Genomic DNA, 12,767 nt, shown 5'->3' with positions numbered 1-12,767 from the left:
CGACTCTGGGCCCTGCTGTGGGGGAGGAGCCTAGGAAGGGGAGCTGAGAGCAGGGGGAGGGACTACAAGGTTGTTTCTGTTCAAAATTTTCTAAGTTTTTGGGTACCCAAGAAACAACATACAGCAGCTTTAAACAACAAGCAATGGACATGGCTGAACTTCTGTTTTTTGAGCAGGTAAAATAAGCCACTGTATGTGGGGGGTTTTAGCGGCAAAGAGTTCAAAAACATGGAAGTAAACTGTGCCATTTTTTGCCTGCAGTTATCATGGGATTTGTAGTTTAATCATGATCATAGCAAATTTAGCATCATGAAGACAGATCGTGTCAACCTCTGATTACGACTCTTAACTTTATTTATTTATGAAGCCAATGGTTCTCAGAAATGATTAAAAGTAGAAAAAATTAAGACTTGACAAAGTTAAATTTAAGACCTTGGATGAAAATTTGGGCATTTTTAAGGCTTTTTAAGGCCTAAAATTTTGATTTTCAAATTTTCGACTTTTTTAGACTTTTTAAGACCTGGCATGAACCCTGTAATTGAGGTTTGAGAGAATTCACTTGAGCAGAAGCTCTCAGGCTCCTTCCGTAGAATTTTAATTTAGCTGAGGTCTAGAAATATTTCAGATTTACAACAGCATGATTATTGTTGTTTGCCTGCTTTTGTGTTGAAATGTTGCAACTAAGTCATTGTTTTGTTGTTCAGGCCATTTTTGTTCAAATTTCAGCTGTCCAAGAGGTGGTCTGGTATACAAACAGGTTCATGATTTCATTAAACCCCAACTACACTACTTTATATCTATTACCAGTTAAACTGCTGAAATGGTTAATACAGGGGTCTCAATGGCACTAATCTGCTTCATTGACTCTAAAGAACTATGGTTTTCTGGCTTCAATTAAGACTAAATCATCAAGCCTCTCCCACTGTGCTTGCCAGCTGATGAAGTATGTTTGTGCTCATCAGATGCATTTAGTGTTCAGCAAATGGGGTGTTCTGCATTATGGCTGAACCATCCCACCCATGTTTGTGTCTAACACAAACTGAAGTCTTACAAACTGCTCTGGGAAAAGCCCTTTTTCAGGCAAAAAATTCAAAAACAGTAACTGCCACTATTGTTCAGTGTGTTCAAGATTTGACATTGAGAACACTAATAGAAATGTTGTGGTCTATGATTTATCTTTTGGGGTTTTTGGTGTTATTAGAGCATTACATCGCCAAACTTTTGACTGAACTTACTGGGAATTTCAATCAGGGGAAGACTGCAAGCTTTTTTGAATACTTTCCACTTGAGAACAACTTTTCAAATATGAAGCAGTTTACATTGTCTGCAACTAATAACCATCTCCTATATTAATGAGCAGAAAGTTGCATCTCAAAAAGTTGGTTTATACATCAAGTCGGACACCTTGTTCACGCTGTTGCGTGAATAAAATTGTGTAGCTTCTGTCAGTTACTTCCACTGGCACCCTTTTGTGTACATAGCCCCCAGTCAGAACTCGCCCGCAGTGTGTGATTGGCCAGACCTTTGTGGGGTGTTTATTTATGCGGAAAAGCACATGCTTCTACGTAATGTCACTTCATTAACATTGATCAGCTGGAATCGATTTTATATATTAGCGATATTACCGTTCCTATTTCATAACTAGCGGCAATGGTGGCATGTAAGCTTCCCAAAGCAAAAACCTAAAGTGTCACTGCTTGTCTCTCTGGGACTGAAAAAAGTGCGCTGTGTGTTGTTGCATATGAGTGGCAATCCAGTGAACGAGTTTGTCAAAATGAACAGTAGACATAGAAATACGAGAAGTGCCTCTGGTCATCCATCTCCCACATCTCTTTGACCAACAGACTGAACTCGCTATTGGTCCTGTCCTCAGTTTAAATGTGAGTGGAAAAAAACATCTGCCTATCCTGCTTTCACTGTGTTGTTAATATTCTTGGATATTGGGGGAGGGAGGGAGTTAAGGTGTTTAAAGTCAACCCACTGTCATTAAACCTCTGAGCTACTAAGCAAGATAGTAACACAATCATAATGCTCAAAAGACAAAAAAGTAAGATCACTTCACTGCTTGAGGGTGTCATATAGTGATGACAGACGGTCTGTGCATCCAGCTGACTGCGGGGTTTAGAATGGGAAATGTTTGACACACATCTATGCATATTGCTCCACGTCAACACTGCTGAGTTATAATCCACACCTCCTACGGTTTCACAGAAGGGCTTTAACGGGGGCACAGCCATTAGCAATTATTCACCTTCAAACTATTTTTTAAAAGTATGAGCTGCCAGATCATTACCAACAACCTGATGGTAATTTCTCACTTCTTGTGTTTGAGAAATCTCACACAAGAAGAAGCCTATTGTCACTGACTATTCTTCTGTATCATCTGATCTTCCCATCTGCCAGGATGATAAAGTTGATGAAGATGGGTACTGCCTTGGGGTTAGAGCAGAGGATCATTACCACCTGACTTTAGCACATCACCATTACAATGAGTTAGATAATGACTGCCAAAAATGCAACTAAATAGAGAACACGGAAGCGACTGCTAATGAAAGGTAATGATCTGTAACACATTTAGAAACTGGAAAAAAGTGAATAAAAAAGGGGTGGAAACGGAAAATACTAGCAACAAAGTTCATATGCTCGATTAGGTGATTGTTGTCATTCTTGAAGAGAAAGAAAATATTTTTCATATCAGAACTGATGGAAAACAACTCACAATGTGGCAAACATGTTTCTGCTTTTGAAAAGCAAGGTGAGAACTTAAGTGTGCAGGTGCAAAACCTCCATATTCTCTATCTGAAATGTGCAATGCACAAAAACAGGACAATCCCTGGTTCTATTTTATCTGGAATAGAAAACTTCACGTCACTCAGATCACAAAACCAACCTGGTGCTGTGATCAAACAGAAATGCATATATCAGAGCAGGCCACTGAGACTTCAGATTAAGACAAAAACAGATGAATATTAAAAAAAATTAAACAGACTAAAACTCACTGAAAAGATATCCAAGACAATGCATCTGGTTTGTGTCATCTCAATGTTTCCTATTAGAAATTACTTCATTATTTGTTGCAGTCATGTGAAATGCATAAGTTAGGTCCATTTTTATTTGGACACTGACACAAAGTATTTTTTACCTTTACTGAAACATATTCAAGTTTTATTTACATAATGGACAAAGTCTAGACTTTCAGCTTTCATTTGAGGGTATCTACATTAAAACTGGATGACAGATTTAGAAGTTCAGCTCCTTAACATGTGCCTACCTTCTTTTAAATGGACCAAAGTTAATTGGACAGTTGACTCAAAGACTATTTCATGGTCAGGTCTGGGCAATCCCTTCGTTATATCATTCTCAATTAAGCAGATAAAAGGTCTGGAGCTGATTTGAGGTGTGGTGCTTGCATTTGAAACATTTTGCTGTGAAGAAATCGTGCCGTCAAAGGAGCTGCAAATGGTGCAAAATTGCAAATGGTTGAAGAAAACTGCATTTTACTGGTGAAGTATATTGCTTTATCTAATAAAAGAAAGTTTTTGTAAAATAACATCAAATAAGTCTAAGACCGATCTAGGTACAGATTGAATTTCAAGATAAAACTTACCCATAAACTATCCTAAAATTCATCATGACAAAAAAATAAATAAATAAAATAAAAAACCTACACCAAAATGAAAATACATCTGAACTTTTTGTATTTTGTGGCTTAGCGTACACAATTCTCAATGTCTCTGTGAAATAATTAAAATGAAACTTCATGACAAACAAATATTTAAAAGCCTTATTACCAGTTATACAATTATTGTGACATGCTGCCCACTGAATGAACTTTCAAAGTATCAGAAGATCTTGTTCATTTGTATATCTAATAAAGAGCTTTCAAAGTAGCTGTGCTAACAGCACAGGAGAAACCTGGCAATGTTCTTTTAATACAAAGCCGGGGGCTATTGAAGCCCTAACTGGACTAAGTTGAATGTGTTTTCTGATGGGGATAAAATTACCTCCGTGGAAAAAAAAAGCCAATCTAATTTGAATTTAATAGGCGCAAATGAAATTAATATGCAACTTAATGAAACTAATATTGTGAATCAATTTGAACACAAAATTAAATTTTCGTGGGTAGTCCCAGGTGAGACATTATAACAGTGTTGTGAGGATCCGTACTAATAAAGTGAAGGGGATAATAATGAAGGTTCATCTGTCATACTCAGACTGTGTGCAGACTAATCTGAAAGAAGAAATGGGTTTTACTTAGGAAAATTAATCTTCAGATGATCCCTGTCTTTTGTCAAAAAGTGCTTGATAGTTTTAGAGTCGAGTAAAAATAGCACTTTTGGTGTGAGGTACACCAATATGAACTGGTAAAAGTAGGGTCCCTCACTGGATTCACATCTTTTTGGTTGACCTACTATGTTTCACCTTTTTAGTTCCCACCATAATGATGAAATTCTAACTAATTTCTCTGAGTATATTAGTACAATCACATAAACACTTGTCTGAACTGTAGATTTCAAAAAGGAGAAGGCAGAGACCCCACACCTGACCACAAACAAAGGAAAGAACAATACTATCTTTGAGGAGTGGTCAGCACTGTGTAAAACTGCGGTGACACTGTGCGTCAAACTTTGTGTACTGTGTGTGTTTCATGTGAGACTGTAGAAGAAACAAAATATTCCAGAGACAAAAACTGTGTAAAAAAAGGTAATCAGTTTCAAAAGAGTTAACAAATTAACGATTTATGTGCAGATAAAAAGAAATATCTTCCATTCTGATACCCTAGACCAGTTGTTCCCAACCTATTTTCCTCAAAGCTCCCCTTTCTTACTTCCAAGCCAAGCTGAGCCCCCCTTCTTACTCATATTTCTTGCTTATTATTTTAAATCTGATGTTACTGAAGATGAATAATCGTGACAGAAATCTTGATAAGGCTGGAAAAAAAGAAAAAGTGTGCATTAATTAAACCAAAACCTGCTAACATTTTTAAGCTAATTATTCAGAATTTAATAATGTTTTTAAGACCTCAAAACACGATATAAATAACCTGAAATCAAAAACATATCAGCTTAAAAATTTTGGAAATGTCGTATTTAAAAACTGAGTAAGAAAGAGTTTAAATAAATACACAAACTCATCCATAAAGACAAATTGGCAACAGACTGGGGACATCAAAGGGCAATCACAACAAAAGGATGGTTAAAAATGTTCTCTATGACGCAGAAAGAGTCTGGAAAAGAAAACTCCAAATGTTGTTTTGCAAGTGTGTCTTTTGTGTAACACAAAGAAAGTTCTGTTTCAACAGCTGACAAATGTCACCAGTGATGTCATCGCTACCACAGGGGGACACAGTGAAAACAGATCTAAAAAGGAGAGAGAGGACACATTCTCTCTTGTTTTAAATTTAAAGGATCTTATCAAATTAGTGACACCAGTTTCTGTAAATTATAAACAAAGCCTGCCTTACACAAGCCTTTTCAGTAGATTTCAGTTCTTTTTTTAAACATTTTTCCAATGTGTGTAATCTGCTGTTCCACTAGAAAAGATCTTGTGTTAAGAGCAAAAACAAAAGTATTTATCTGTTGCCAGTCTGCCCTGTTATGGAAAATGACTGTGAGAACATTGGGATCATATAAAAGATCTCCTACTGAAGCGAGGCTGGCACGGGATTGACATCTGCACACACACCACACAACATTATGGCCAAACTTAGCAGCAAGCTATTTAAAATCCATCCAGATATTAATGCAAATAGTAGGTAAAATCAAAATATTGCAATCAAAAGTGTCAATTCAATAAACAATCAAAAATCTATAAAATTAAGATAAGTTTCCTGGCAATACTTTTTGCAAGAAATATACCATATTTTCCAGACTTTAAAGCCCTATCTCCTTTGTGGAGTCTCACTCTATTTGGTTCATGTCTGTTCAGTTCTGCTCAGGTCAGTGTGTTCCTCACTCTGTGGGCGTGACTGTGGGTGGAGCGTCAGTACGCGGATTCAGCTGTTGTGACAAAGGAAAAAGAAAAAAAAAGCCATTACGGTTTTAAGGTCCAGTAGTCTGACTATTTATTTTTATTATTATTTGTCGCAGCACTGTTTATAAGTGCATGAGTAACCGTGGGCAGCCAGTTTGTCCTGAACCTCCTGAGAATTTGGTTCATTTCAGACGGCTCCGTCCGGCTCAAGCATTATGCCCTTATCTTCTTCACCTCTCTCCAGGAAGAGTTTGCTGGAGGAGTTTGCAAGTTCTGCCTCGACTCAGTCAATCCACCAACAGAAGTCTGCTGACATTAAAATCACAATCCTCTGTCACCCACTTAGAACCACCTTAGAGGTGGTTCTGAAAGAGCAGTTGGAAGCAGAAATGGAGACACGTTTGGCCAAGGCAGAGTAGCTTTTGTGACTCTAGTGTTTAAGTCGCATCAGTCAAAACATGCATCATGAAGAGGAAAAGAACGTATATAAGTCGCATTTGACTATAAGTCACATTTATTTAGAAATGTGACTGCAAAGTCATTTATATTTTTCTCCTCGGCAACTACCAAGGCATGGAGACGTAACTGCACTGTTGACATTCTCTTCCGGCTACACGTTCTTCAAGCACCCACATGTGGACTCATTCCTCCAGCTCAGGCCGTCTCGTTTTCTGCCTGCGATTAGCTTGCTTCGTTTTCTTCTTTGCACTTCTCTGCTTTTCGCCTGTCTCTGGCTACGTTCTCACTGCAGGTCTTAATGCTCAATTCAGATTTTTTTGAAAAAATCCGATCTTTTGATGTGAACGTTCACATTACATTTTAAATCGACTTGAGTAACTTTAGGATCTATACGCTCCGAGACCCAGGCTGGACGTTACGATCTACATGGAAAATTAAACGTAAAAAGATGAAGCAACTAGCCTTCTGTGTTGGAGCTGTAAACACATGAATCTAAAGATTTAAACAATGTGACTTCAGGTTAGTGTCTTATCGATCCTTCACCCCCACCTACTGATGAAAAAGTCGGATGGAATGTGACATGAGCGTTCACACTGCAGTCCCTTTGAAAACATCAGATATGTATCCGATTTAAAACCACATACTGAAACGGCCTGGGTCGGATTTGAAAAAAATCTGATTTGTCGCATTCAGACTGTCATAAAAAAATCGGATATGGGTCGCATTTGCCTGCAGTGTGAACGTAGCCTCTCACAAGTTTCTCACTCACTACAAAATTTCTTTCTGCAGCTCAATTACAGTTTTGGGCTGCAAATTTTATTACCTGCGGTTTGTAATCTGCAGACAAGGATTTTCTTTAGCGGCATTTAGTTTGAGTTTAGTCCTTCTCTATTGTCTTTAAGGTTTTTTTTTCTCTTATTTTTCCTGTTGTCTTTAAGTTAATTTTTTTTTTTTTTTTGCGGTATCGAATCATATAGCTGACACAAGCCTAGAGCGCCCTCACATGGCTGTAAACAGTAAAGTTTCAGTATGAATAAATGTTTAACATAAACAATGCATCATGAAGAGAGAAAAATAAATGTATAAGATGCACTCGATCGGTCCAGTCAAACTATGAAAAAAGTGAAATACGGTGTCCGACAGCATATATTTAGGTATTTAAAATCAACTAAAATACTCTAGTATAATACCTAGCATGTTGTGTAAAATTATTTAGTTTTTCAAATATCTAATTAAAAAATGTTTTCAGAACATTTTGCCCCATTTTGCCCCCTTGTAACTTAAAAAATGGCTTCTATTCAGTAGAAGCCATGTTTTAAGTTACACGGGGGCAAAATTTATAAATAACCAAGAGCTCAACCTACAGCCTGTGAGGCCATCATTATTATTTGTTCATTTGTGCTCATTTACTGTTCTTTGGAAGAGAGTAAGTCCCAAGAATTTTTTCCTTGCCATTAACACCCTTTAACTTGAAAAAAAGTTGATAATGTTGAAGAAACTTGTTTCTTGTTTTACATCCCACCTTGAAAGCCTAAATTATTCCTATCTTAGCCCTCCCAGAATGTCTGAATAAGTGCATGATCAATAAAATCCAACAAAAATGGTTATTATTTAAACATGGGTCATAAAAGGCAACAAGTCTGAACGTTAACCACTAAAAACCCAAAGAAAACCAAAAAACGAGATACTGGAGTGAAGCCCAGGCTTTAAGGGATTTTTATGTGATGGTCAAACTAAAATGTGAGCTCTCCTGGTATTTGCGTTGCCCAGTGTTCTCATCTTTTTTGTGGTGTTAAAATTATCTGAACCTGTTTTTAATGAATGACTCGTTACAAGGTAATATTTAAGAGATGAATCAAACCTAACTATATTTTGCTTCACAGGAGCTGAGGAAATGACTATTTTAGTCTTGAACATGGTTTATTTTAACAGTTGGTGAAGTTTATTTTGCTTTGTGTGAACTATCGGCCAAGACACCTTGAAGTTTATTTAAGGTTATGACGTGTTTACTACTATAACAGGGGTGCCCAAACATTTTCCTCACAAGGGCCAAAATGAAAATGTATTCAGGGCTGCGGGCCAAATGCAGTAATATAATACATGAAATACAAATACTTTTTAAGTRAAGTCCTTTATTTTTAACAATTAAGCTAGCAGCCAGTGTGGTGGCCCACTTTTGTTTTAGTTTGTGTACTTGGAGAAAGTCTGCCATTTGCTCAAGTGGCAAAAGCTCATGGGACATTTAATAAATTGATAAAATATGACTTTTTGTGGCCTTATAAAGTGTGAAAATCTTTGTGTGGTTAAATCTGATCTAAATATCTCTTGTTGTTGTATTTCATGCTTCATGTTTAATCTTAATAAATCAAAGATAAAGTCAACACCCTGAGTGAAACCTATCTGCACTACAGCCCCTTCTATAGTCACTGGGCCAATGGATGAAAAAACTAAGTGGAAATACTGTTTCTACATAGAACGACAGGTTACAGCCTAGTAACTTCTCAACTACTGGTGGGCCAAATCAAATGGCTTGGYGGGCCAAATTTGGCCCGCGGGCCCCACTTTGGGCTCCTCTGTACTATAAGGAAACCTCTAAGCATAAATCAAAAATGCTGCACACAATGCAGTTACAAATGTAATTTAAATGTATTTCTAAAGAAACGTGTGACATTATATTATGTAAAACCAAGTGTGTACAGAGAGATGCCTGAATATAATAGGCCTATCATTATTTTCACATAAGCTGACTAATATTTGTGTTTCACATATAAAAAAAACCTCACAAAAATATTAACAATACTGGCAAAGCCGATTTTTTTCTGTCATTACTATACGTGGATAACAAAAACACTCAAAAGGGTAACACTTACACTTACAGAAGGGGTTAAAAATGCAATTTAAAAAACAATCAAGGCATGCTATCACTCAACTTTATGATGTGCCACACTTACGACATGTAATGCTGGAGTTTAATTTCTGACTAAGAATAAATGCCTAAGCAGGCAAAGGTCCCCAAATAGCAAGTGTAATGATGCAAATGGGTGAGATTTATTGGTTCAAAGTGAAGCATGGTGAGGGTGGCACCCCATAATATTACAATGCATCTACTGCATTATAATAATGGTCTAAGTAACCGTTAACCACTTCTGGTATTAGCAGTAATAAAAAATGTGTCATGACTAAAGGAAAAAGCTACAAGTCTCATGTTGGTTGATCTTTGTGTTATCTTTTTCAGAATGTTGCTGGAAAAAGACGGTTAAAAGACACATGGTTCCAATTCCTTACTATACAGATAACTGAATATCTGTTCAACCCAACAATGAATTGTCCATAGGTCCTTGCTTTGTGTGAAGCCAATAATGTATAGACCACAGAGGCATCCGACAGTATGATTGATGGAATATCATCAGTTCAGTCCAGCCCATTGGAATTAGCCCATCGTAACCCTTTTAACTAGTCCTCTGAGCATACACCACATGGGTTATAGGAGAGACACATTTCTATAAAACAGCATGAAATATAACCATAAAAACGAGTGTGTGGTATTGTGTTTCTGAACATGTGAAAGTAGTGTCTACCTTTAGATCCTTCAATCCACCAACCAACTATGCAATTATCATTTGATGTATCTAAATTATAAAATCTGTTTTTTTAATGGCAAAATGTTTGAAATGTAAACCAAAAGCACTTGCAGTAGAGGAGTCTATGACAAACTGAGTAATAAAACATATGAATAAATAACACACAACACTGTCTTATGGGGGAAAAAACAGCATCTGTGAGGGTGTGGCAGTTTATTCATCTATTCAGAGGAGAGGAGAGGAGAGGAGAGGAGAGGATTATTTCGGATGAAACTATATTTTAGGGGCTGTGTTTTCTGTTTGTATGTCAGTGTCTTACCCAGTGTTAATGGAGATGATTTCAATAAGAGGGTTCTTCCTGATCTTGGGAAGGTCCAGTCGAGCTCCTCCAAGTCTCTTGCCTCCATCCTTCTTTTGTCCCAGTAGACGAACCGAGTGACCTGGAAATAACAAACCATGAAACTAAAACACACTGTCAGTACCTCACTGGACTGTAACTGGTGGAGAGTAGTTGACAACTCAATTTTTACTCAGTATTGAAGTCTCACTGAATTTTGAGTATTTGCAACCAAATGACCACCAAGTTTAAAAGTAATGTTTGGAGCAGAAAGTTTTTGAAATTCCCTGTCTAGTTTTGTGTGTATGGAAAGAAAATCAATATTAGGTTGTGTACAATATTTCATTGTCCACCTCAGTCCACTTTGTACCCACTTTTGGCAGCCAACCCACATTTATGATTTGATCGACTGGAGTACACATTTTAAATGAAGCATTCGATTGATTTAATAATTTGTATCAATCAATGGCGTGGTTTTTAGACCTGGACGTGATTTCATCAGAGGAGTGCTCTCATACAGGTGTAAAAATACAGTTTTTGTGCTGTTGATGACAAAATTTAGGTTTTCAGGATGAGTTTAAGACAGCTGCAATAAGACTGCAACTACTTTGAGAGATATTTGTTCCACATTTTTTTAATATGGTAGCCAACCCACATTTATGATTTGAAGAATTTCTAAACCACCGACATTTTGGTTAATGTTTATAATTTATATCAAAAGAAAATCCACAGTTGAGTGTAATAGCTAAAATTATCCACAGTTTGGTAAGTAGAAATGAAAGGCTAAAGTCTCTCCCCTTTAGCCATCAAATAAGGTATCAGCTGGAGGTGTGTAAAATGGAGGCACTGAGGGATGGAATTGTCTTCCTGTTTTCATCCGCTTTACACAAGTCTCCTGGGAGGGAGGGATCAGGGCAGGAAGCCCCGTTATCAATTGGTAGATAAAAATGACAATCTGCCCCAGAGGAGGACAAAGAGCCAATCAGTGAGGCGTGACTGCTCGTAATATCCTAGTACAAGCAAGGAAATGAGAAACCTTCCCCCGTGGAAAACAGCTGGGACTTTGAGCACATTTTGGCTAGACTTTGCTCAAGATCTCCGAGTCCACGTGTGCTGATGAAACAGACCCAAACCACTGCATGCTCTATGAGATTCTAACCCTGGTAACCATAGTATTATCCATTTATTAACCAACTGATAACTGCTGCAAATAAACAATGTCAACCAATGGCTCAGTAGGTTTGAGTGGCATCATGTAACATGAGGAGTGAATTTAAGCTTTTCTAGTGCTAATAAATTTCAATGCTGTTTTTTAAGCATTTTCCCCGTTATACAAAAAAACCTTGTATATTATGGTTCAACAATAGACCTGGAAAAACTCAAGGAAAATGTAACTGCATATAACTGAAAATACACTTGAGCATAGCAAGAAAATCCTCAAATACATAATGAGATATACAGATTTGTCAGGGAAAAGCAATTACCTGCATGGTGGTGGATTTTCCAGATGTTTCTCTAATTATGAGACTGTCCAGTCTAATAAAATTTGGAAACAGTTGTTTTCCACTCATTCCTTTTTTCCCTGGCTCTAAAACTGAACAGGACTTGTTAGTGCAACCACAGTCCAAGGCCCAAGAAATAATCTCAGTACCAGCATGGAATCGCTCCAGGAATGTATCCAAAGCCAAATTCAATTTCAGAGCCATGAATGAAGGGCAAGTAATAACATATCTACCATGAGGTGGTGAACTAAAGCAAAGAGAGCTTCCCCATTTGTCATCTCAATTACAGAGTTTAGAAAGGCCAACCGCTGTGATGAACATCACATACAGACACATCACCCTGTACCTCGTTTTCTTGTTATTGATTAGACTTCTCTCTTCCCTCATGTACTTTTCCCAATCTGTCTTTGTTCTTTCCTCGGTTTAATAAATGCAAACAATAAATCGCTCTATGTTTATAACAAAGCATTGAGAATGTTAGAGAGAATAAATGTAATAAGGCAAGGAAAGATGGATAGAAAGGTACATTGGCAGATAAACTGATGATGACAGAAGATAAAATAAAAGATGGATGGCAGTGAAAGGTGGATGGTTGAGTGAAAGAAAGCTAAAAGGATGACCCGTTGACCTGTGTGCAATTTCTTGAAAGTGACTGGTTCTGTTGTGCACTCTTGTTCGATTGAAAATCAGCACGCAGATTTTTTTTTTTGGAGGGGGGGGGGGGGCGGAGACAGAGGTAGCATAGCAGATAATGAAGGGGACAGCGCAATGTCTTTCATTTATTTCTTTCCCATCCAACAATTTGTACATACGATTGGCACTTGCCATTGGGGAAAACTACTTCTATTATTAGGGGTCCAAGCCCGAGGAAGCAGGGTAACGCAGCTGCAAAGCAGCAGCGTTTCCATGTCTCCA

General features: G+C 37.5%; 1 protein-coding gene across 1 annotated transcript in view; it reads right to left on the bottom strand.

Moving 5' to 3' along the window:
* The window catches only part of cdkal1 (CDK5 regulatory subunit associated protein 1-like 1), a 276,863-nt gene that overhangs the window by 182,015 nt on the left and 82,081 nt on the right, over positions 1-12,767 (bottom strand). Inside the window, exon 7 of the mRNA XM_014014250.1 lies at positions 10,333-10,453. Within this exon, the coding sequence (XP_013869704.1) occupies positions 10,333-10,453 (121 nt within the window). The remainder of the gene's footprint in view (positions 1-10,332; positions 10,454-12,767) is intronic.

Source organism: Austrofundulus limnaeus, unplaced genomic scaffold, assembly GCF_001266775.1.
Source record: "Austrofundulus limnaeus strain Quisiro unplaced genomic scaffold, Austrofundulus_limnaeus-1.0 Scaffold112, whole genome shotgun sequence".
NCBI classification, from domain to species: domain Eukaryota; kingdom Metazoa; phylum Chordata; class Actinopteri; order Cyprinodontiformes; family Rivulidae; genus Austrofundulus; species Austrofundulus limnaeus.
Note: the sequence above shows the minus strand (reverse complement) of the source record. Positions and strands in the feature narration are given on the sequence as shown.